Source organism: Mauremys reevesii, linkage group 16 (genome assembly GCF_016161935.1).
Source record: "Mauremys reevesii isolate NIE-2019 linkage group 16, ASM1616193v1, whole genome shotgun sequence".
NCBI classification, from domain to species: domain Eukaryota; kingdom Metazoa; phylum Chordata; order Testudines; family Geoemydidae; genus Mauremys; species Mauremys reevesii.
Genome location: NC_052638.1, coordinates 7,619,977 through 7,644,505, shown reverse-complemented (window position 1 = coordinate 7,644,505; position 24,529 = coordinate 7,619,977). Strand labels below are relative to the sequence as shown.

General features: G+C 52.7%; 2 protein-coding genes across 7 annotated transcripts; one reads left to right on the top strand and one right to left on the bottom strand.

The window, feature by feature from the left end:
• Positions 1-967: 967 nt before the first annotated feature.
• Positions 968-9,067, bottom strand: ZNF319 (zinc finger protein 319). 2 transcript variants are annotated; one of them, XM_039503209.1, is made up of 3 exons: positions 8,914-9,057; positions 7,550-7,698; positions 968-5,031 (listed from the first exon to the last, which is right to left on the bottom strand). In XM_039503209.1, exon 3 carries the CDS (start codon positions 4,730-4,732, stop codon positions 3,074-3,076), a length of 1,659 nt encoding a protein of 552 aa, XP_039359143.1. In that variant the 5' UTR covers positions 4,733-5,031; positions 7,550-7,698; positions 8,914-9,057; the 3' UTR covers positions 968-3,073. The 2 variants fall into 2 exon arrangements, with proteins under 2 accessions (XP_039359143.1, XP_039359144.1); XM_039503210.1 differs by lacking the exon at positions 7,550-7,698 and having other exon boundaries at positions 8,914-9,067.
• USB1 (U6 snRNA biogenesis phosphodiesterase 1) lies at positions 8,525-19,112 on the top strand. Of its 5 annotated transcripts, XM_039503211.1 has the most exons (8): positions 10,444-10,764; positions 12,073-12,227; positions 13,121-13,304; positions 13,886-13,939; positions 14,976-15,087; positions 16,503-16,586; positions 17,470-17,570; positions 18,526-19,112. In XM_039503211.1, the coding sequence occupies exons 1-8, from the start codon at positions 10,631-10,633 to the stop codon at positions 18,527-18,529; spliced, it is 828 nt and encodes a 275-aa protein (XP_039359145.1). In that variant the 5' UTR covers positions 10,444-10,630; the 3' UTR covers positions 18,530-19,112. The 5 variants fall into 5 exon arrangements, with proteins under 5 accessions (XP_039359147.1, XP_039359145.1, XP_039359146.1 ...); XM_039503213.1 differs by lacking the exon at positions 10,444-10,764 and adding an exon at positions 8,525-8,566 and having other exon boundaries at positions 17,470-19,112; XM_039503212.1 differs by having other exon boundaries at positions 10,452-10,764; positions 14,976-15,081; positions 17,470-19,112.
• Positions 19,113-24,529: the final 5,417 nt, after the last annotated feature.

The following is a 24,529-nucleotide window of genomic DNA, read 5'->3' as shown; positions in this document are numbered from 1 at the left end:
GAACGCAATGAGGTTTAGCCTGGATTCACAGGCTCCTAAATTGGTTACAAAAACCAAGGAGAGGTACTGAGCTGAGAACAGATCCTTTGCATCCAGAGCTAGCTGGTGCTCTGAAGCGGATGGGACAGAAACCAGAGTTGGAGGAGAGGAAGAGGGGAATAAAAGTAGCATTGCAGAGCTGCAACAGGAGCCTGTATATCTGGCCAATAATTTCTCTCTCTACTTGAAAGGGGTTAGGAGACTGTAGGTGCCACATCACTGCTGCCTACTATACATTCAGATCCGCCTCTACAGCATCCCTCTTATCTCTTGAGGCGGGTGTGGTATCTGCCACCCACAATAAATCTATTGTTTGCTGTTTAACTACAGCAGAACCTCATTAATCCACTTTCTGGTCTCTCCACAGCCAAGCTGAATACAGTACCTGGCAGAGCACTACCAGCAAGGTCTGTTACCCAGTCTTGGTGGCGCAGTTTACTGCAGAACATTTACCTGTAGGTTCTGAACTATCAACGTTTCTGGCCGTCAAAACAAAACGAGGGAGGACACTGGGAGCCATTCTTGATCTTTAATTTTAAATGTGTTTATCACCTTATGAGCAAATTCACCAGCGTTGGTGGTTCCCAATGGATGTCCCAAAGGCATTAGTGCAAAACGTAAAATGATCTGCAGCTGGAACAAAAATAGTCTCTATAGCCAAATGTATTGCATGTTGAACAATCTGGTTCCTCAGTTCTCCCCCCATATCCTGAATTTCAACTTCCATTAGCGATGTCCTCTCCAACGCCACATCTGACTCCCCCAATCTTACCCACTTATAAAGACAACCTGAACAAGATTAGCTTTTCTTGTTTTTGTTTCAGTTTTACTCCTATAGTTAAGGATACACTGAACTCTATATATTAACATAAAAAACCAGCTACCTAGAACTGAATCTCTCTTTTTAAAGATCCAAAATGACATCAAATTAAACTATACAGGATTTCTTTTAATGAATATTAACAAACTGCTTTTTTAAAAAAGCAAAATGGAAAATAAACGCAGACAGAAAACTTGGTAGAAGTCGGTTCTACATCTTTGAGGCAGCGCGAAATACAAAGAGCACTGACTGAGTCCTCACTCCTCAGGTGCCAGAGGTTCATTTAAACGCCTTAAAGCTGCTCATGAGGAAAACTCAGCCCTGCTGGGACCTGTTCATTCAACTTTTCCAGCCCCCTGTGGAAATAAGCTCTGGTCCTCTTTATGGTGCTGGAAGTGGACATGGAGTGGGGGATCCTTTGAGAGAAAACAGGCATGACTTAACCTTTTACAGGGTTAACGTGGGTGTCTGTCACCCACAATGGAACTGCTTTTGTGACCCTATCCATTTGGGCAGCATGCAGGTAGTCTGACCAACATCCTGTTCTCACTAGTTGCAACCAGTGTACCCCCAATTCAAACACTAGCCAGCCAGGCTGGTGGCAAGGAAAGGATTTTGGGTAATGCAGCAGGCACTCCTCTGGCCTAGGAAGTGCCAAACTTTAGCTGAAAAACCCTTGGCCATGAGAAGCCAACGATATTCTGTAGACGACAGCTTTGGGGGCTGGATCTGCCCTGTCAAATGGGAAAGCAGCTTATGGTGATTTTTTTTGAATGGTTCCTAGTTGCAATATAAAGATGCAATTCCCATGAAGGATACAGGTGGGATACAGGACCAATGAGAGGGGTCCACAGGGACTCCCAGAAAAGAAAACATTCATCCCTGACCCTCTGCTAACCAGCCCTTCCCAAGAAGCCAATTACACAGGAGAGAATTAATTCTCCCCTACTCACTGTCTGAGCAGAATGAAGAGGCCATGCCCCGTAAGATCACAATTTAATGCCACAGAATTTTTGAACCTGGGTTACAGGCTCCTACCTCCCAATTACAATCCCAAATCCTCAAATTCATTTCTAAACAAGCTTCTCTTTCGCTGTTTTGTTTTGTTTTCCAAGTTGTATTTTAATAGTAGTGTTTCCCCCACCCCTTAGTGTTTTACTGCTGATCCCACCCAGAGACCTCTCTTTATTTCAGCACAGAGGCCCCTGAGGCTGGGATTGTATGCCCCGTCCAAGGGCAGCACTGAGTAGCCCTACGAGAGAAGGGCTTGTGTTGGCAGCAGTTTTAAGACTTGATAGCAGAGCTACGCCTCAAGCCAGCTGAACTCTTGGAAAATTCAGAGACTCTCCCCAGGTGAGCAGCTGCAAACTTAAGGTTCTCAGCCAATTATAGCCAGGACTACTGGCGATCTAGAGGCTTGATCTAGCGAACTTCCCCAAATACCGTGCAGCACTCACGTAACCCTTAGACTGCACCAGAGTTCCTGGCGGTCAGGTGAGAGGGAAAGGATCCTTTGCAGACTTCTACAGCCAGCAAAGAAAAGCAGCAATGGACTTAGTACATTTGGAGCACAGCAGTCCTGATGCTGTTCCCTTCTGCTCACTCTTGAGAAGTACGTCTGGGGAGCTCCAAGGACCATTTGGTCAACCAGTGCTACTGACTCAAAACTGCCTTTAAGCAACTTAACTGTACTGGGACTAACAAGCAGGAAGGCTCCCAAAATGGAAGCCTGCTGGTTCACTGCAGAGCAGCGAGGCCTGGGGAGAAAGTCATGCCTGGGTCTGGATTGTTCCTGAGCCTCTCTGAAGGACAGGGACAGTCAGCCAGCTCTCTCAGGGAACCTCATTACTAGGGGGAGTGTGTAAAGGGCTACAGTCCCCGGGGGCAGCTGAGCAGAGACCTGCAAACTCACGTCCCTCTGAACTGCAGGTGCAGTGTGAACTACAATCCAGAAGAGGACAAGCAGGTATTTGATTTGCTTTCACTATTTGCTTCCCTTCTCCTCCACCCCCCTGGACTCTTCACACATTATCCGTCAGATCATAAGACACTAATACAGGTGGAATAGAACAAAGTGACCAGAGCACTATCAACCAGGCCGGCAGCCCATCTCCCGCTGCCCCACCTAGGTACGGGTATCGATCCTGTATGATCAGGGAAGGGAAGAGGGCGGTTGAGGAGGTTTGCATGCACGCTGAAGCCTGCCAAGGAGCCTCACGGCAAACAGGCCGCCACCTGGTACGCCCCCTCGGCAGTGTGCTGGACACTGTGTTCCTGCAGCAAGCCCAAGTCCAGGAACCTCTCCCCACACCACATGCACTTGTACTGCTGCTCCCGGGCGTGCACGCTGTGGTGCTTGTTGAGGTGCTCACGCTGCTTGAAGGCCTTCTCGCACGACGGGCACTTGTAAGGCTTCTCGCCCGTGTGCACGCGCCGGTGCCGCTGCAGGTCGGAGGCGTATTTGAACCGCTTCTCGCAGTCGGGGCACTTGAGAGGTTTCTCGCGCACCGGGTCGCAGCGGTGCTGCACGAACTCCGAGGAGGAGAAGAAGCGTCTCTCGCACAGCGTGCACTTGAGCGGCTTCTCGGCGCAGTGCGACAGCTGGTGTTTCTGCAGGGCCGAGGACCTCTTGTAGGACTTGTTGCACACGGTGCACTTGAAGGGCCGCTCGGCATTCTGCACGCACTTGTGCCGCAGCAGCTCTGAGGACTGATTGAAGCCCTTCTGGCACACGTTGCACTTGAACAGGTTCTCTATGCCGTGCACATGTTGGTGATAGACCAGGTGCGAGGGCTGCACGAAGCCCTTCTCGCACAGGTTGCACTTGAAGGGCTCCTCCACCTTGTGGGTGCGGCGGTGGCGCATGAGCGCGTACTGCTGCTTGAAGCTCATCTGGCACAGGTCGCACTTGAAGGGGCGCTCCTCGCTGTGCGTGCGCTCGTGCTGCCGCAGGTCCGAGGGGCGCTTGAAGGACTTGTGGCACTCGCCGCAGCGGAAGGGGCGCTCCCCGCTGGGCGTGCACTGGTGGTGCAGCAGCTCCGATGACTCCTTGAAGTGCAGCTCGCAGACGCTGCACTTGAAGAGGTGCTCGCCCGAGTGGGCGTACATGTGGCGCACCAGGTGCGAGCGGTGCTTGAAGGTCTTCTCGCACACCGTGCACTTGTAGGGCCGCTCCGAGCTGTGCGTCCGCTTGTGGTGCACCAGGTGCGACGACTGACTGAAGCTCTTGTCGCACAGGGTGCACTTGTAAGGTTTCTCGCCGGTGTGGATGCGCTCGTGCCGCGAGAGCTCCGACAGGTGCTTGAAGGTCTTCTGGCAAATGGAGCAGGTGTAGGGCTTCTCCAACGAGTCGAGGGCCTGGGCGTGCTCCGCCTCAGGCGGCTTGTAGGTCTTCTCACAGATGGAGCACTTCATGGCGCTGCCGTTATGGACGTTGTGGTGCTGGGCTAGGGAGGTCAGCAGAGAGAAGCCCATCTTGCAGACCCCACACACGAAGGGCTTCTGTTCCACCTGGATGCACTGGTGCTCAAGCAGGTCAGTGGCCTGGTGGAAGATCTTCAGGCACTGAGTGCACTGGAAGGAGCGGTCAGGCCCTGGCAGACACTGGTGCTCATGTGGGTTGGACAGGTGAGTGAGGTCGTGGCCGCACACGCCGCATTTGTGGGACGGCTCTCCAGCCTGGATCGGGGGGGGCTGGTGATGCTGCGGATTGGGGTCTGGTTGGAGCAGGATGCCGTAGACAGCGCAACCCAAAGGGTTCTCAGCTGTGCTCGAAGGGATCGAGTGCTCTGTGAGAGCTGCTGTCCCGGCCTGATGTTGTTGCTGTTGTGGTTGCTGCTGCTGTTGTTGCTGCTGCTGCCAGCTTTCTGACATGCTTGGGAAAAAGAAATGGGGTTTTAGCAGACACAGCTTCAGCTTCTCGGTCGAGGGGATCAATTCAGAAGATACTGATTCCCAGCAGCTGGTCCTGAACGGGGGGTGGGGAATCGAGCCCACTCTCTAGGTATCAGCAGCAGGGAGTGCTTTGCATTGGATCCTGTCTCAAGGTTTTTTGGATAAACTAAATGGAAACCAGAAGCAAGAGTGTCTTGAAGACAACAGGAGGCCCTTGTCCGTGTTGACCCAACGCGCTCACATTGGGGAAGGTGAGGAACACACTCCAAGGAACAACTCTGCAAGGAAAGAAGACAGCTCACATCAGTTCCCACAGGTAAGCAAGACAACTGTGTGTTCAAGCCTTAAGTTTAACCCATGGATCGGACTAAAAATAATCTCTTCTCTCTAGTCCATGAAAGCCACACTTACGCAAAAAGGGGGGGAAACGAACTGAACACACAGTCTGGGGCAAGTTTCACCTAGGACCAGAAAAGACCAAGTCCTGCCCTGACAGTCCCATTAGACTGACCTTGTCCTAAGGACTGGCAGCCATGGTTTTTGGCTCCCTGCATTTTCAATCAAGTGTGGTGGCCCAGAAAGGGAAGCATGTGTACATGTGGCTGTGGCTGTTTCAGTTTGCAGAGAGTCTGGGGAGTCTTTGTCCCCGTTTGGGGCACAGATTGAGCCTATCGAATGACCTGTCACCATCTCGTTCCTAAATTCTCAGCAGAGACGACTATATCGTCCACTGGATTAATTTAACCAACATTTCGATTTCAAATCCCCACACGTTCACTTGTTATGAAGCCACTGGCTAGTGATGGTAAAAGTGGCTTGCTCGCCGAAAGCCAAGTCCAACCTTTCTAATTATTTCCCGTAAACCTCACTCAGGCAGACATACAGCCCCCCCTAGTCGGGCTAAAAATACTGCCCTCCCCAAACCCTTATAAAAACAAACATCCATCACTGCACAGGAGCGAGACAGGCTTTGCTGAGGTTCAACACATCTACGAAAACCAAAACGTTGTCCCACTGTTGTGCAGCCCAAGGGGGCAGATGTACACGGCTGTATGCGAGGAGCCAAACGAGTTTTACACTGAAATCTAGCCTCACAAGCGGAGTCCACTCTGATCCAGTTAGGACTGGCTGAGTACCACAGGCTCACTTGGGGAAACCATCTCTGATATCTCAGGATTTACTTCCAATCCCCAACTTTGCTAGCGTACCTGACACCACAGCTGTAGAAATGAAACAGCCTCACTGAATAAAATAGCTGCTTATTTTGAGACTAGGAAGAACAAGAGAGCTCCAGGGAAACTACTCGGCTTATGATGGGCCACCCAACATTAACCCATTAGACTAGAGCAAAGGCCACTTACAGACAGCTCACAGTACCCAAAAGTGTTTATAGCCATATAGGTCTCTTAGCGAACGTGGCCCGAGTACATAATGTGATTGTTTGGTTACAGAGACTGCCAGCCTGCTGAAGGGAGGATCACTGGAGCCAAGGAACTTGTGCATAATTTACTCATTGTCCCAACGAAAGGTATCACGTTTTCTGCCTTACAAAGAAGGCTCCGCAGGAGTTGTAATCCTCTAGATGCATAACAGAGAACTAAGAAAACGTTCCTCCTAGTAAGAAGACTAAACCTATTAGCCAGAAGCAGATACAAGACAAAGATAGTGAGGTAACAGCGAGGCCCAGGAGCAGGCCAATCCTCGGGCAAGAATTCCTCCACCACCTCTTAGGGAGAAGGAGGGTACCAATATTCCTACTGGACCACTATCCCAGGCCCTGCTCAAAAGCTCCAGCTTTCATATTAGGGTCTGGCTACACTTGCAGCTGTACAGCGCTGCCGTGGGAGCGCTTTGAAGTGCGAGTGTGGTCGCGGCACCAGCGCTGGGAGAGCGCTCTCCCAGTGCTGCACGTACTCCACCTCCCCGTGGGGATTAGCTCCCAGCGCTGGGGCACTGTTTACACTGGCGCTTTGCAGCGCTGTAACTTGCTGCGCTCAGGGGGGTGTTTTTTCACACGCCTGAGTGAGAAAGTTGCAGCGCTGTAAAGCACCAGTGTAGCCAAGGCCTTAGTTTCCTGTTAACAGGTGACTTTGGATTCAGCAGAAACTGATGGGTTAGTCTCCCACTCATTGCTGCAACTGTCTCACACATCAGCGATAAGTGGCAAAAAAAAAAAAACTTCATATAGGCCACCATGGCATTCAGCTCAGATTGAGTTGCTCTATTCTGGTACTCAGTAGGATGCTCCACTATCAACAGAATGCTGCACTAACCAATTTGCCTTTACAATGTTCTATTTAATGGTGCACTATTCAGAGAAGCCACCAAACTCCTTCGGGCTGGCAGCTTCACTGGGAGCTCCCTTTCCAATCCTGCATATTCCACCCTATCCCCAGCTTTAATTTAGAACTATTGATAAAGAATATCTGCAGTTTCACTAGCTGGACTAAGACTTTAAGAATAGATAATCTCATGTTTCAGGGCATAAGCCAACCACTAACTGCCCAGGAAGAAGAAGAAAAAAAAACTTCCCTTGTGGGCAAATTTAATCTCTAGTTGGCTGTTATGCAGTCTGATAGATAAACAGAGACAGCACTCTGGAGTATGGCCTGATGCAGTATGGAAAGGGCTAGGTACTACCCAAATAAAGCCGTTAGGCAATACCCACCTGGGTACATTGCTATATATAAACAAGTTAATGCAGATGTTCAGTCTAGCCCATCCCTTGGTGGGACACAGAAGATGACGACACTTTAATCTCTCTCAAACTGGAGAAGAGGATGGCAAGGTAGTCACCTGAAACATAATCTGATCCACCTTCTGCTTATCATGTCTCTTGCCTTTCTGTTATGAACCTAGTTGTGTTCTGATCAGCACCTCTCCATTTCAGGCCCAGGTTCACTTCTCGCTCAGCCTCCAGGTCACAACCACAGCACCAAATTCAACTAAATAAAACATCACAAAGAGAAGAATAACTCCAGAGTGCAGGCCAGCAGCAGAGGCTACATGCAAGAGAGAACGGCTCAGATTCCAACCCAACTAGATTCACAGCAGCAAGGGGCAAAGAGGAAACCGGAGCACAGGCCTGCGCCTTAATTAAATGGGCTGTTCCCGCAGGTTTACTCCAGCACAAGTGTTCCTCTGAATTTCCTGGCCTTTGTCGCCTGCAGCGTACCCTTAAGCTTAATGTGCTTGTTAAACACATTTAATAATTCCCCATTAGAAGACACAGCTAGATCTTTAGACAAAACCAAGCACCCTCAGCTGCTACCTGTTCCTCAAAGACATCTTTACCTTTTTACTGTATGATCTAGTAAGGTACCCCACACAGTCACACCCGAGTCCTCTACTCGGCTTTCACCCTGGTGGGATCAAAGGAAAGCCAGTGCCGACTAGAACAAACTACACCCTTATGTTATGGGGAACTCACAAGATAGTTAAAATATGTGAAGAGAAGCAGGAAACGCTACAAATACCCCACTGAAAGTCCTCTTTGTAATAAGCCTATAAACATGACAAGAAATAAAGCCTCCCCCTCAGTCCCATTCATATTACACCTCCTGTTCAACCAGACCTGAAGGTGAGACATCCAAACCACGAAGTTTAACTTGCAGATCCAAAAAAAAAAAAAAAAAAAAGGTGTTTAGTTAACTTAGAAGTAACCCCCTCCAGACCGTGCCCTACGTGTGCAGCTGGGGACATTTCCAGCTGGGAGGAACAAAACTGCAGGGGAAGGTGAAGCGGGAGACACGAGACAAAACTGGGAGTAGAGCTGGGGAGGGGGGAAGAAATGAACAAAACAGACGGAATTAGGTAACTGGACTCGGTCTCAGGGGGGCACAGCTCCCGTCCCGGGGTGGGGGGAGGCGGCGAGGCAGGGCTCTCGGGACAGGGTCCGTGGGGGTCACGGAACGAGCCAGCCCCCAGCGCTGGCTGGGGAGGGCCGGGGGCCCCCCAGGATTTGGGACACGCCCCCCGGGAGAGGGGAGGGGGATCCCCCGGCCATGGCGGAGGGATCGGGGCAGGGGAAGCCCCCCCGGGGAAGCAGGGACACGCCGGGCTACGGGGCCCCTCCAGCACTCGGGGCCAGGAACCGCCGGATCCCGGGGGAGCCCCCGGCAGCGGGGGCGGGGCGGGACGCTGCCCGGCTCCCCTCTCACCTGCAGGCCGGGCCCGGCGGGGGTGGGGCGGCCTCTGTCAGCCCGGCTCGGTCCCGGGGGCCGCGGCCTGCGGGCTCCTCCCGATCCCCGGGCTGGCGTAGCGGCCGCGGCCGGCGGCGGAGCGCGGGGGCCGAGGCTGGGCGGCGGCGGAGGAGGAGGAGGCGGGGGCCAGGCGGGCGGGCGGCCGGCGGCTCGGCGCTGGGGGGTCCCGCGGCCGGGTGGGGCCCGCTCGGCTCTGGGCGGCGGCTGCGAGCCCCGGGATGGAGGGAGTCGGAGGCGGGGCCGAGGGAGGGACCGGGACTGGGTCTGCCCCCTGCCGGACCGCGGGGGGAACTGCGCCCCCCACACTGCCCCCTGCCGGACCGCGGGGGGAACGTGTGGGGGCTGCTCTACCCGGGGCACCAAGGGGCGGAGAGGGGCCGGGCTGCCCCTGACTGGGGGCGGTTGCCCCCCATGGACTGGGCAGGGGACAGTCTGTGGAAGTCTTGCCCGTGACAAAGCCCCCCTGACTCTGATTTCATGGCCCTAGAGGGATCTGCAGTAATCTCAGCCCCATTTCATCGGTCTGAGGCGGCCCCTCCCCGCACCCCGTGTAAACTGGCTGCCAGAGGCTGGCCACTGCTCTCTTGTAAAGCTCACAGGTTACTCAGGATCCACCCCACACCGATCCCCGCTCACTGCTGGCCCAGGTCTGGCTTTGGGCCCAATGATCCTCAGCCTGGATTGCTTGGTCCCCGCACCAGTTCAGGTCTCCAGGGGGGATAGTACCAGAGGGGTAGCTGTGTTAGTCTGGATCTGTAAAAGCAGCAAAGAATCCTGTGGCACCTTATAGACTAACAGACGTTTTGGCGCATGAGCTTTCGTGGGTGAATCCCCACTTCGTCGGATGCATGTCACGTGGGCTGCCACGGGTGCGGTGCCTCCAGCTCTGCTGAGCTGCTAAGGTGCCCGCTGGGTACAAGGAAAAAAGCCTCCCTCCTGCGAGCTTCTTGTGACCAGGAAAGTGCTCCCAGCCCGAGGCACAGCAGCCCGGGGTGAAGGGATGCATTAGACCGGGGCTGGGGTGGTTAATTCCTTCGCTCGCTAAAAAAGGCAGAGAGGACCTGGACTGCCCTTGGGCACAGGCACTGCTCCCACCCTGGGTGAACACTTCCCTACCCACCTGAGCCCAGGCCCAGGCCCAACCCTCTAGGGTGACCAGATGTCCCGATCTTATAGGGATAGTCCAGATTTTTGGATCTTTTTCTCATATAGGCTCCTATCACCTCCCCACCCCATCCTGATTTTTCACACTTGCTGCCTGGCCACCCGTGCATGCTCCGCTGGGTCCGGTGAAAGCTCGTGTCTACACACACCGGGGACCCAGATGCCGTCTCTACCCGCTCCAGCATGTGACCATCCCCTCTGCTGCCCGCCTCCTGCCACCTATGGCGTGCAGCCCCCCGGCTCCCTGCCCATGTCCGCATCGCGCCCTCCCGCCTCTCGCACCCTCTGTGGCCTTGCTCCGGTTTCCTGAGCTCCAACCCCCCTCCCCTGCTGCGCCTCTCCGCCCCCGGCCCCGCACGGCGCTCCCGGCTCTGCCCCGGGGCCGGGGCCAAGCTGCAGCCTCCTGCTGGAACCGCGCGGCCGGGGCCCCGCCAGCCGGGGGACGCTCCACGCTGCGGCGCCGCGGAGGAAGGGAGGTGGCCGCGGGCGGAGGCGATCCGCTGCCGGCCCCATGAGCGGGGCGCCGCTGGTGGGCTACAGCAGCAGCTCCGAGGATGAAGCCGGCGGCTCCCCGGCAGCTGCGGGGAGAAGAGAGGAGGGGGCGGGGGAGCCGGGGACCCCCGGAGCCGGCCCCGCCCAGACCAGGTGGGTTTGGGGCCTGGTGGAGGGGGGCAGGGGACGGGCACAGCTCCGCGCGTTTCCCCGCTTGGTTTTGCTTGGAACTGAAGTTTGGAGGTGAGAGGAAAATCGGGATCGAGTGGGGCTCTCCATAGGCCTGCCCTGCAGCGTCCTCGGGGCCCCACAAGCGCTGCCCATGACCCTCAGCCCAGAGCTCCTGGGGTTACTCCTGAGCCCCCACCAAGGCTTGTCTACACGGGGTCAGAGCCCGAAATAGCTGGGGCTTAATAGCCCAGTCCAGGCCTCCTGAAATCAGGAAGTGCTGCCGATCTGGAGAGAGCACTGGCAGATCTAGGGGCTTGTCTACATGGGAACTATTGTGAAATAAACTAGTGTGTGAATTTTAAAGCGCAGTAGCTATTATCTCCCCCCTGCGGACACAATTATTCTGCACTAAGGGCACCTTTGTCCCATTTAGTTTAACCCACTTTGGAAGATCTGCCAGCTCCCCTCAGTCCTGACCTAGGCCTGGACTCCCCCTTAACCAAACACACCCTAACCCTGACCTGTAGTGAATGCCCCTTCCTGTTTTATTTCTGGAGCTCTGCTAGGTGGCCTGTTGGTTGTGCTGAATTGTGTAGCGGCTTTTCAGTGTTGGTGAGTGGGTTTGCAGGCCGACGTTTGGAGCCGCAGACTGTTCCGTGACTGTAAGATGCAGGACTGACCGCAGGGCCAGGTGTGTGTCACTTTCCAGTTTGTCAGTGGCAGCCAGAATTTGGTCGTCCGTGTGTGATGTTGCATTTGGTAACTGAAGTGTTCTCCCTCATTTCAGTGTTTGAAATAGAGCATCATGGAAGTGTCTTCAGGACAAGAGTGAGGGCAAAGCCTCTGTTAGGGGAAGAAATAAGAATTGGTCATGGGGGCGCAATCGGACTGTGTGGAATTATCTGTCCTCTGCAAAACCACAAATGTTATTAGCAATGGGTAGAGCAAAAGGAGACCTGTTGGGCTTCTGAATGGAGTCAGGGCTTTAGGTTTCATAAGGGGAGGAAGGGAAGAGGGTTAAAACTGATTGCACAGGACAGGGCCAGCCACAGGAACCTAGGGCTAACAGATGGAGGCCCTTGCGTTGAGCGGGGGAACCCTCCCTGGCTCCAGAACTCGCTATAGAAGCTCTCCTTGCTGGCTGACTTTGGAGGAGTCTAGAACACATCTGTGCAAATGAGGAAGGATGAGCCATTGTCTGTGGCGCACCTAGCCGAGGACACTTGCCTCTCTCTGGGGTTGGGCCATACCTGTTAATTTCCTCTTCTCCTCCCCCCATCTCTCCTGCAGCATGCCGATTCCTCGCCTCCCTGTGCCGGACAGCGTCTTAAACATGTTCAGAGACCAGGAAGAGGAGGTCACGGATGACAGCACCAAGCATGGCGGACGAGTGCGCAACTTCCCCCATGAGCGGGGCAACTGGGCGACGTACGTCTACCTGCCCTGTAGGTAACGTCAGGCCTGTCCCCTCTGTTTCCTCGGTATGGGGACAGTGAGTGCTGGAGCAGGGGAAGAAGTGAGAGCACTGGGGAGAGGAGCTCTCTGTACCAGTGTGGGGCTGATGTTGGCAGGAACAGATGAGGGACAGAGACCCCTGGGAGTGGAGCCCTCCATGTCCCCAGCGTGGGAGCAGCGTAGGCAGGAGTAGGGTGTACGGACCCGCATGTGTCGCCCATGGAGCAAATCTTGTGAACACCTGTCTTTGCACACTGACAGCGAGCCCAGTCCCTAGCGAGAGCTTTCGCTCCCGTTCCTCACGATGGGCTTGGACATCTTTCTCCAGTGCCAGCTGCTTTCCAGTGGTATGGTCAGTAAATGCACTGGCCTGTTAGATGGGTCTGGCACACCCTGACGTTCTGTCCATTCAAACAGAGCGGGTAAGAGAGTGGCCTCCATTAGACCGAAGGAGTCAAAAGGGAAACGTGTGTGTGTGTGTGTGTGTTTGTGTTTGTGTATTCAAGTTCCCATGTGATGTATATTCTCCCAGATCTGCGGCTTGGCAGTAACTGCTAATCGATGCCTAGGTTGGTGCTGGTTACCTTTGTAAAATAAGGAGGCAGTGCCATGTAGAGGTTAGAACAGGAGACTGGGAACTGGGACTCCCAGGTTTTATTCCCAAGTCTGTGCCTTATTTCCTCATGGGGAATAAGGATAATAATGGTCCCCATTTTCACAGGGCCGGTGTGAGGCTTCCTTAGCGTGTGTAACATGTATGAGAATCCAGGGGTTGCCCCTGCTTTCCAGCTCATCATCGGGCCGACCGATCAGGCCCTCCATGCGGGGGCAGGTGCTATGTGGGAGGGTCAGGCTCTAATCCCACTGCTCTTTTCCCTGGCAGGTGAAATCCAGGAGGAATTGCTGGAGCTGCAGGAGCTCCTGGTTTCCCACGCCCGCAGGTACGCGGTGTCGCTCGCTGCCATGGAGGAATTCCACATCAGCCTCTCCCAGAGCGTGGTGCTGCGCTACCACTGGATAAACCCCTTGGTCCAGTCCCTCAAGGAACGTGTAGCCTCCTTCTACAGGTAGGAGCAGCAGAACTCTGGAGGCGCACTCCCCACGTGTCCCTCTCTCCTCGGGTCACTCCAGCCATTCCTAACCTCCCAGCCTGCTCTGACTCTGGGACTCCTAGCGATTCCCCCTGACGGGCTGTGGAGCCCAGTTAATCCAGTGTCTGCTCTCGAGACCCCTACACAGGGGGCTAGATCCTGCCCCATTGAAATTAATGGGAGTTTTTCCTTGGATTTGAATGGGTGCAGAATCTGGCACCAGATTAGTCTGGCAAGCAGGGCAGTGGCCCAGGAGGCTCTGGGTTCAGGAGCAGTGACCGTGTTGTATTGTCTGGCTTGGAGACTCCCCGGGCACAGCCTCATGCTATTTTGATGGCTAGGCTCGGGAAGTGCACAGTGGAACCTCAGGGGGGTAATGACTGATCTAAGCCCCAGGGAAGTTCAGTTTGGACTGATTCACCCTTGATAGAAACAGGCCTTTGCCCAGGCGCTTGGCAGTGAGAGAAGCCCTGCTGCAGCAGCTTAATGGCGGGGCACTTCGCATCTCCCCCTTTGTTTCTTGCCCTAGTTGAATTTGCTTCTTTCCTCTATTTCAGGTTTTTCTGTACGGCCAGCCAGGTTAAGGTGTATACCAACCAGCACAGAACCAGGTGAGCGAGAAGCACAGCGCCTACCCTTTTAGAGAGCACTGGGAGTAGGGGAAAGCCGGCACTAGGAGGGGTGGATGGGGGTGGTTCATGCTGTGCACAGACCCCTGGATCAATGTCAAGCAGCTTGGTGGCTGTGTGATGTGATATCATCTCCATTTGTCCCCAAAACCTGCTGCTGTCGGTTTTCATAGCCGTCCTCCCAGTCCCCCCATCACTTCCAGGCTGGCAGCCCAAAATATATCAATAAATCCAGTTATCTGACTGGGCCAGTTCACGGCAGCTCATTGAGTTGGTATCTTTCCCTGGTGGTTTCACCTTGCACGGCAGAACCTCAGCTTTCATTCAAAAAAATTATTTAAGCCTCTAGCCCTTTTAGCTGCAAAGGTGACTTCAGTGTAACCAATGCAGTGACATCTGCCTGAGTCTGCAGGCAGCCTGTAACAATAGCCCTGACAGAAGTAAGAGCTGTCCCAGTCATCGCTGTTGTGTGTTAATTCTGAAGCCTAATGACAGGTTTCAGAGTAGCAGCCGTGTTAGTCTGTATCTGCAAAAGTAATAGGAGTACTTGTGGCACCTTAGAGACTAACAAATTTATTTGAGCATAAGCTTTCGTGGGCTACGGCCCACTTCATTGGACGCATAGAATGGATATCTCCTCACTATATTTTCTGAAGCCTAACAACGCCGATTTAAAATGTTGAGCTTGTTAACTATTTCATTGCTGAACAAAGCACATGAAAAAGGAGGACAGTCAAACTAGGAAAAGTTGCTGACTCCACTGTGGGTACTGGCTTGTGTTGGTGCCATGAGCGGATGGAACTTGGATAGCAGGTGGAGTTTAGGAGCGTTCCACTACTTTTTTTCCCCTCAGTCTGACATATGACCCTGGGAAAGGATGGGGACTTGGTTGCCCTTAGCAACCTGCCCAAATTCATAGGGGACTCCGAGTTAGGGTATTAACACTGCTCTTCCTGTGCAACAAAAGTTTGCTCGGAGGCTCTTCCCGCACTCCATCTTTCTCCCTGTCTGTGCGCAGGACCTTTGTGGGCTTGGAGGTCTCGTGTGGGCATTCTCAGTTGCTGGAGCTGGTCTCGGAGGTGGATAAAGTTATGGAGGAGTTTGATCTGCCAACGTTCTACAAGGTAATGGTTTGTATCTTGTCCTCTCCTGCTTCTCTGCCTGTCCAAAACCTCAAAGGGAGGCCAGAGCTCTTAGCTGCTCCCCTGGCTTTAATATGGAGGCGGTGGGAACAAGTTCATAAGGGGCTTGAATTTCAGATGCAGCAAATAAAAGGGAGTGGGAAAACATATCACAGTGTGAACTCGCCTCCCGCCTCTGTCCTCTCTCCACTTCTGCCCCTCCCAAGGGGGAGCCTGGTTTGTCTGCTTGGGGGGAGGGGAATAGGTCAGTGGTTTGAGCATTGGCCTGCTAAACCCAGGATTGTGAGTTCAATCCTTGAGGGGGCCATTTAGGGAACTGGGGTAAAAATCTGTCTGGGGATTGGTCCTGCTTTAAGCAGGGGGTTGGACTAGATGACCTTCTGAGGTCCCTTCCAACCCTAATCTTCTATGATTCTATGTCACTCGTTTATGCTGCTTTCCCATTGGTGGCCATGCTGGTCGTTAATTACTGCCTGCAGTAGCACCAAGCTCTCAAGGCCCTGTGCAGGGCATTTCCCGGCGGTCAGTGGCTGACTGGATCCAGGGCCTGAGGTCACTCACTGCCAGTAATGCCTGGAGGTCGGTATTGCCAAATGAGAATGGGGCTAACACGAGCCTTTCACGTCAAGATCGCATCCCGCCCTGGACTGTAGTGATTTTTAATCATTACCGTCCGATGGCCCGTCTCTGAAATGCGTTTCCTGGGTCTGAGCCCTGTTCCCAGGGGGACGTGTCACAGAAACCACCACCAAAACTGGCCCCTTGTTGGCAGGAGAACGGCCTAGGGTTGTATGGGCCATGGAGAGTCCCACCCCGGTCATCTCTGAGGCACATTGGCAGGGCGCTGTGCAGGAAGCTGGCATTGACGCTGCCCGTTCTGTGGACAGTCTCCTGAGCTGCCAGTCCAGTGTCTTTCACTGTGTCTAAATTCACTTACAGGGTTTGGGGGGTGTATTAAATAAACTCTGATCTCTGAGTCTATGGGCTGAATTGTGTGCTTGCTTCTGGCTCAGAGGTGTCAAACAACGTCTCAGATCTGTATCTGTGTAGAAGGTGTTTCTCCACACGTTATGAATACATCTTGCAAAGCTGAGAGACGCTAGGCGGGGAAAGGCAGCCTTTGCTACTGATACCAGAGGCAGGCAGCCTGGGAGCCAGGATTCATGGTATCTAATCCCCTCCCTGACACTGACTTGCATTGGGTCCCTATCTGTAAAGTTAGAGATGATGATGCTTCCCTATTTCACGGTGGGTTGTGGGGCTTCACACATGTAAAGCGCTCGGAGATCCCGGGAGGTGGGACCCTGCAGGGCTGAGTTACACCAGCTCTCTGACTTTTCAGCCACTTTGCACTGAGCTGCTGTTCCATCGCTCTGTCTGAGCTTCTGTATGTGTCTGTACAGAACCCGTCATTCCATATCAGCCTGGCCTGGTGTGTCGGGGACCTGACTGACAAGCTGGAAGGGCAGTGCCTCCAGGAGCTTCAGGTAACTCCCCATGCAGCTGTCTCCCGAGATGAGGGTGGTGGGGGTGGGGAATGCAAGTAACACACCAGCCAGGTTTCTCTGGGACGAGGAGGGATTCAGGTAACTCCCCATGCAGCTGTCTCCGGAGAGGAGGGTGGTGGGGGGGGAATGCAAGTAACACACCAGCCAGGTGTCTCCGGGGACGAGGAAGGATTCAGGTAACTCCCCATGCAGCTGTCTCCCGAGATGAGGGTGGTGGTGGGGGGAATGCAAGTAACACACCAGCCAAGTGTCTCCGGGGACGAGGAGGGATTCAGGTAACTCCCCATGCAGCTGTCTCCCGAGAGGAGGGTGGTGGTGGGGGGAATGCAAGTAACACACCAGCCAGGTGTCTCCGGGGACGAGGAGGGATTCAGGTAACTCCCCATGCAGCTGTCTCCGGAGAGGAGGGTGGTGGGGGGGGAATGCAAGTAACACACCAGCCAGGTGTCTCCGGGGACGAGGAGGGATTCAGGTAACTCCCCATGCAGCTGTCTCCGGAGAGGAGGGTGGTGGTGGGGGGGAATGCAAGTAACACACCAGCCAGGTGTCTCCGGGGACGAGGAGGGATTCAGGTAACTTCCCAGCCACGTATCTTCAGCTGGGAGCCTTCAGGTGGCTAAATTGTAAACCTCAGAGAGATGAGGGAAGAGAACCTTTTAGGTGGGAGTTGGAGTTTAATTCCGCTTCTCTAAGGTGGTTTCCTTATGAGCTGCCGGGGAAGCCTGAGGGCCTCCAGCTGCTACCTCTTCATAAGGGGAGAGCCGTGGTCTGTGTGCTGAGAGTGGCTGACTGGATCCGCAGGCAGCCTCCTGAGCTCACACACAGTGACGCTTCCCTTACGGACCCTGGGTGTGTTTTCCAGGAGATTGTGGATGGGTTTGAGGACTCTGCATTCCTGCTGCGATTCCAGTGGGATCAGATCCGCTGCAGATCTGGGAACAAGTTCTTCTCCTTCCCCTTGAGGTAGGAGACGGGAAGCCGCGCACTCCAGCTGCCCTGATGCCTCTGCTAACTGTTGGACAGTTTGGAGTTTCACGTGCATGCCGAGCTGCTGTTCTCAGCTCATCAGCCTAGGGAGGTTTGTAGCCTCAAGCCAGGCTGCTTTTGTTTGAAGCCGCCGGTCCTAGATGTGTGTATATGTGAGGCTGTTAGGTTATTGTGCTGTGTAGACTGCCGTCAACACAGGCTGTTCTAGGCTACCTCTGGTTGCCAGATGTGCTGATGTTTGAAGCCCTAGTCACCTTCTAGTGCAGAGGCGAGGGAGGTTGCTAAGGGAAGAGTGTCACACAGCTGGAAATTGCACTGCATTGCTAAGGGGATCTAGAGCATAGTTACTGTCCTGAGCTCTGAGTCTGTAGCTATTAACAGCAAGATCCAGGGGTGCAGAGTTAGGTCCTTCTCGGTTAGGACAGAGCATCTCTCTGCCTACAGCTGACTGGGGACAAGTCCCCTTATAAAGCTCCTCCTCCCCGATGCCTTTATTGCCACACTGGAGAAATTGAGCATCAAATCCTCAGTCCAAGTCCAGGTGGGATTAAATCTGGCAGAGAGGGGGAAGGCCCTTGACTTTCAGTGCTAAGCAGCCTAACTCCAGTTTGGGACTAGTGGAAAGTGTTCAGTTTAAACTGATCCACAGAGAGACTTTGGGGAGGAGAAGAGCAGCAGGGCACCGATTTTAAGAGAATTTTAAAAGGCACAGGGCAGGTTTTTATCTTAAATAGGAGGCTTGTCATACTGCCAAATGCCCAGAAGAGGGCAGTGTTGGTTTTCCCCAAGTGAACTGGCTAACAATAGGGTATTTGGCCAAGTCCAGAATTACCTGCTGTTGTTTAGCTTAATTTGGGCAAGCCAAGAACATCGGTTTCCAGGGCGGGGCGCACCTTGCACCAGGACTAACTCCACTTTCAAATGAATCAAGGTAACTGGATCCTGTAATGACCTCCCTGGACGCCAGCGCCTGAGGAGATCCTGTGCGGACGGTACTTTCCTGCCCTTGACAGGTGCTTTGGCCTCTCAGACATTCCGGACAGGGCAGGCAAGTTCTGTCCATCATTCCATATTTGTCTGCCAGAAGAACCCGAGGCTTTTGTTTAGTATCAAACCCTGGTTTCTAGTTGCCATAAAGTTGTTTTCCTGGTATAGTCTGGACATGTTCTGGATTCTCGGAAGTGCTGAGCATCTGCAGCTCCCACTGACTTCAAAGGAAATTGTGGATATTGAGCACTTCTGAGACTCAGCCCCTCAGTGGCCCTTCTCTCCATTGAGATAGCAGGGTGGGGGTATCACTGGCCAACGCGGCTTTGAGAGACCAGTGTCGCAGGGGATTCATTGCCATTTAAAATCTTGCTAAAAAGTCCTTGATGTTTATCAACTTCTTACCTGCAATATTTGATTTCCAAAATTCTTAATGGACTCCCTGGGTGGGTTTGTAGGGACCAGAAGATGAAATTCACTCTTTAAAATTTGTATTAAATATATAGCTAAATAAAACCTCCTATTTCTGCCTCTGGTCCCCGTGGCTGTGTTTTCATACAGACCGAAGTCTAACTGTTCTAGCGTGCGTTCATTTTCTTCCAAGCCAGTAACCTGACGGTCTTGAGAGCTCAGTTCTCTCAAAGACCACTTCAGTCTATGCAGCCTTGCGCTGAGCTACTTCTGTGTGGTCCATGGAGTTTAAGGGTAAGATCCTGGGATCAATGGACATTTTGATTCTAATGAGGCCAGGATTTCACCCCAAGCGTGCAGTTACCTTTAGCGGGAAACACTTCAACTCTTTCCTCCCTAAAATAATCCAGGTATCAGGATCTTCCAGCTATTCCCAAACGGTGATGTCTTGAGAGATCACGCTCCGTCACTATTCGTGATTATGAGGAACACTGCCCCACCACTCCTCCCATACACAGTGTAGTAAAAACTTTTAAAAGCCTTGGTGAAATGAGCTCTTTATTCCACCCTGGTGATGGTGTGTTAGCGTGGCCGTGCCGGATGGGATGTGTCGACCTCTGCTCACACTGTGGCTCTCTGCCCATGTGAATGTGGCTTGCCCAGTGATGCACAACTTCATTGCTGGTGCTGCATGATTGGTGTTGTTAACAGGTCCCCTTGAGGGGGGCAGCACCCAGCTGTTGGGGGGGGGGAATACATTGCACATCTCTGTGGCCTGCCATTGGAGGAGCTCAATGTGCTTTACAAACAACAATAATATAAAACTAACCCCCCTCTCTACTCTCATGGGTGAGTATCCTTAGCCACAATCCCACACATGGGGAAACTGAGGCTGGATGAAGTCACTTGCCCAATGTCTCCCAGTGAGTCAGTTGCAGAGCTGGGAATTCTGTCCAAATCATGTCCCCCTCTCCTGGGTTTTAACGTCATGGCCTTTTCCCCCTTCATCCATTTGGCCCTCTTTGTAACCCATTAGCCACAGGGGGCAAAATTCTCTCTGTCCCATTTGCAAAGTGTCTTAGACGCTTAGCAGCCCAAGACCCACTGACTTTCAGGGAGATGGCAGCTCGGCAGCCACTTCTGAACAACGTACCCCTATCAGCTTTACTCATGGCTTGTCCCCACTAGCAATGTTCAGTTGGTAACCATGACAGCCCCCGGTCAGAGGCCAAAGCCAGCACGTAGGGCCTTCATGTACTGTTTTTGCAGTGTAGGCAGGATTCCTTAACTGCTTCTGTAAACGGATCGGCCACTCCTCTGTTCTCCCAGCTCTCAGTGTGGAAGGACGTCCCAGAGGTCATTGCTTCATGTGTTGCTGGTGCCTGTCTGTGCATGTCTCCCCCGATGAGGCACTATGGGACAGCTATCCAGGTTTCCCAGGATGCACCGATACAAACCTGATTAGGCAGCAGGGTGCTTGGCGCAGAGCGCGCACACAGTTATCACAAGGTCATTGGGTGAACAAAGCTGCTGTTGTCCATGCTAAACTCCTGGGTGTTCGTTGTCACCAGGCCGGCAGAGGGCTGCAAAGGCCCAGTTGCACTTGCAGTGTAGATGGGGCATGAGGCGTGACAGCGATGGTCTCCTCAGTTGCTGGAGGCCATGCTGGGAGTTGTATTGCGAGGTGAATGGGGAGAGCTTTGAGGGGGCGACAGCTAAGAGACCCCTGTAGGATGGCGAGAGGCTGGCTTGGTAGTGATCAGGATCTCAGCAAGGCCCTGTCTTGCTCAGTGTGTAGGTTGGTGGCCTGTGAAATGCAAGAGGTCAGACTAGATGATCTGGTGGTCCCGTCTGGCCTTCAACTCCATGACCTTGTTCATAGGAAGCCCTTGACACCTCACAGGAGCAGACCGCGAAATCAGGCTCGGCTCAGTGTGCAATAAGCGTTTCCTTCGCCACCGTCAGTGCAAATATTCCTCTGCTAGTGCCTCCCTTCCTAGCCCTGCAGGGCTGGGGCGTGTCCGCTCCCCAGCCTCCCAGCTTATCCTTGGCAGACGGTGCTTTCTTTCCCTTCTAGCCTCTCCTGGATTCTAAGGGAGGGAGAATGAACCGGGCTCCCTTATTTGCTTCCTTGTCAGTTCACCAGCCTCATTACTGATGTCTGCTCCAGCTGGAGAAGCAGAGCTGTTTACTTTTAAGTGCCACGCTGGAGCCAGCAGGGGGAAGACACCACTCCCTGGCTGATTGCTCTGCTCTCTGTGGGCGCGTGCTTGGCAGGGCAGAGCAGTGCGGCCTCCCAGACCAGGGTTTCTTGCAGGTGAGACAGAAGCACGTCTGGATCTCAGCCACACACAGTAAATAGAGTGATGGCCATGAAGGCCATGGAGATGTTCTGGATTTACACTAGGATGACTAAGCAGAGTCCAGCCCTGCCACTGGAGTGGTTTGCTCCAGTCGCTTGGAGCTGAGTCCTCCAAAGACACCAAGTGGTTACAACATCATCCGAGCACTGAGAGCATTCGGGTCAAGGATTGGAGCATCATCACCGCTTGAACTCATCCCTGGGATGCTCCAGGGCAGTTATGCTAGGGGTGTAATTGGCCCAACAACGGCAATTACTGGAAGTAAATAGCCTTGTGCATCCAGAGGGTCACAGCTGAAATAAACCCGCTGGGAGATGGCTCAGCAGGACGTCAGTGGTACGTGCGAGAAACGGAACGCTTGTGTTGCAAGGCATGTTCTGCGCCTCATACAGCCTTGGCTAGGGAACTTCCTGCAGAACTGGACTCCAGCGTCTCAGCTTTCATTTTATTAAAAGCTCAATTTCCAGCCCTAATGGTTGAGAAGAAACCTTCCAACTGTTACTCAAGTGTGAGTGAGGCAGTGATGCCTGGGAATTTGCAGAGAGCCTCAGCCAATAGCCCAGGGAGGTTTGAGCTACTCCCATTTGTCTCACTGGGGTGTTGACTCTGGAACGTATTAATGACGCTTTACATGTTAACTATTTCACTGCCAAACTTTTTAGCAGAAATGGCCAACCCAACAGTACCAAATGTACCCCCCGTCACCCCCCACACACATTACATCAGGCTGTCTACCCTGTGACAACTCCTACCCTTCAGGTCTGTGTTTTCAATACAGAGATCTACAGCCTGTTCAAATTGAAATTGTGGAGGCAAGATACATTAAATGGACTCCAATTTCAAACTCCACATCAGACTGATGCTAGAGGAACTGTGTTATTCAGGCTTGTATTTAATTCAATAAATTCCATTTTAAATATATATAAAAATCATTTTTATTTTGTCTGAATCTGCCCCAGAATGCAAGGGGTCTGTGCACCAAATTTAGGTCAAGCTTGCTGCAGGGGTTCTGCCTTGGATTTAATTCATTATTGGTTGTAAAACGCTTTGAGATCCTCTGACATGTACATTAAAGTGAAATAAACCTTAACTTTACCATTATAACCAGAGGGGCATTCACGGTTTCAATTGCTGCCTTGTTCCCTGCCAACAGAAGACCCTATCCCAAGCAGAGCTTCTGAGAACCAGAAAAGGGTAAACAAGTCAGAGACTCCATGCAGTCTCCTGCGGTACTTTGCTGTTGGTAATCTATTTACATGGAAGGTGCCTCGATACAACACTGATGGACAACAAGGCAAAAATCCTTGGAGAGAGAAAGAGAAAAGTGCAAGGTTTAATTCAGCGCACATGGCCTCCCCCTGGTGCGTGACACACAGAGGTTTTTGCCCGTATGGAGGACAAAGTCCAGGCATTTAAAACACTAAGCAGAGGTTATACAAACAAAGAAACAGTCTCTACAGCCAGAATGCCCCTTTCCGACCTCTCCACCCTCCCACGCACACATGGGGATAACTTAGCATCCACCTCAATGGAATTTTAACATTTTCAAGGGCATTCACCTTGGAGAGGGCAACCAAGTTGGCACGTCAGCCCACACTGTTCAATGCACATGACAAGAGCTTGTAATGGAAAAGCCTCCTCCTTAACTGCTGGGTCACGACCACTGCACCCTAATACCTAGGCAATAGCACCTGTACGGTTCTGCAGACACCAGGCAGCCATTTTCAAAAGTGACCACTGATTTCGGAAGGCCTCAATTTTTCGCTGCCCAACCGAAGATACTTTCAGAGGTGCTGAGCACTGGCAGCTCCCACTGACTTCAACTGGATTTTTTCGGTGCTTAGCACCTCTGAAAATCTGGCCCAAGTTAGACCCAGAATCAGTGACAGGTTTCGGAGTGGTAGCCGTGTTAGTCTGTATCACCAAAAAGAAGGAGGAGTCCTTGTGGCTCCTTAGAGACTAGACTCCAAGCACTCCTTGTTCTTTTTCCAGAATCAGTGGCCACTTTCAATCATTTTGGCCAGTGTTTATGGTCTCACTGGTTCCTTCTCATGTGTTTCCCAGGATCTGAGCCGTCTACTCAATCCCTTATACTCACAGTTATAGTTATGCCACTATAACCTCATAGTGTAGCTGTGGACTGCAGTGAAGGAAGGGGGTTTTCCAGCACTCCCTGAGCGATGGTAACTAGGTCGAAGGAAGCAGTCTTCTGGGGAGGGGAGGTGGATTAAGTCGGCATAGCTCATGGGTGCTGGAACAATTTGTATAGTGGGGGAGCTGAGAACCATTGAACCAAACTGTAAATCCTGCATATAATGGAAAGGAAACCCCTTCAAGCCAGGAGGTGCTGCAGCAACCCTACTTCCAGTATCTATTGGCATAGCTATGTCATTGTAGGTTTTGAGCGTAGACCTGCTCCTGTCCAGTATCTCTGAAGCCTAACTGTAGCTGTGTGTTTGCACGTAGCTTTGGCTGTGTGCATATGTGTGAAGCGCTGCAAAATTTATAGGTGTGTGTGAGAGTGACTAGTGGTCTGAGGCAGTGTGATTGTGTGCGGACTGGAGCGGCTACTGATAAGAACAATCAGGAATCTCTCTGCAGTCAGAATGAATGAAATTCCAAGCTCATTCTTCCAACATAGCTCTTGGTGGTGGTGGTATTTCTATTTCATTTCCATACCGTGGTGAGAGGGATCCACATAAGACTACGGATAGTATAAGTGCTGGCCCATAAATCCTCATTGAATTGAACTGACTGTGTGTCTGGAGGGGAAGCTAGTGTGTATACACGTGTCTGCATATGAGCTGGGGGTCTGGCTGTAGGGGCATGATGGGGAGAGTGTGTATGATTATGACTGTCTGCGAGTCTGGCTGTGTTACTAGGGTCTGTGGGTGCCTGTGTGTGTGTGTTGCTGGGGCTGTCTCTCTCACTGTGTGTAGGGGTTTCATGGTGTGTGTGAGGGGTATGTGTGTAGGGATATGAGGGTGTCTGAGGTTGCCTCTCTGTGTGTGTAGGGGTGTGCCAGTGTGTAGTGGTCTGAGGGTGTGTGTATTTGTGTATGTAGGGGTGTGTGTGTAGGGGTCTGAGTGTGCATCTGTGTGTGTGTGTAGGGGTGTGTCTGGGGGAGGAGTGGGGGAATCTGAGGGTGTGTGGGGAGTGCAGGGATCTGACAGT

Coding starts and splice junctions, on each gene's coding strand:
- ZNF319 (XM_039503210.1), bottom strand. CDS start 4,732: ATGTCAGAAAGCTGGCAGCAGCAGCAACAACAGCAGCAGCAACCACAA.
- USB1 (XM_039503211.1), top strand. CDS start 10,631: ATGAGCGGGGCGCCGCTGGTGGGCTACAGCAGCAGCTCCGAGGATGAA. Junction 13,305..13,885: donor CGTGTAGCCTCCTTCTACAG/GTAGGAGCAGCA, acceptor CCTCTATTTCAG/GTTTTTCTGTACGGCCAGCC. Junction 15,088..16,502: donor CAACGTTCTACAAGGTAATG/GTTTGTATCTTG, acceptor GTGTCTGTACAG/AACCCGTCATTCCATATCAG.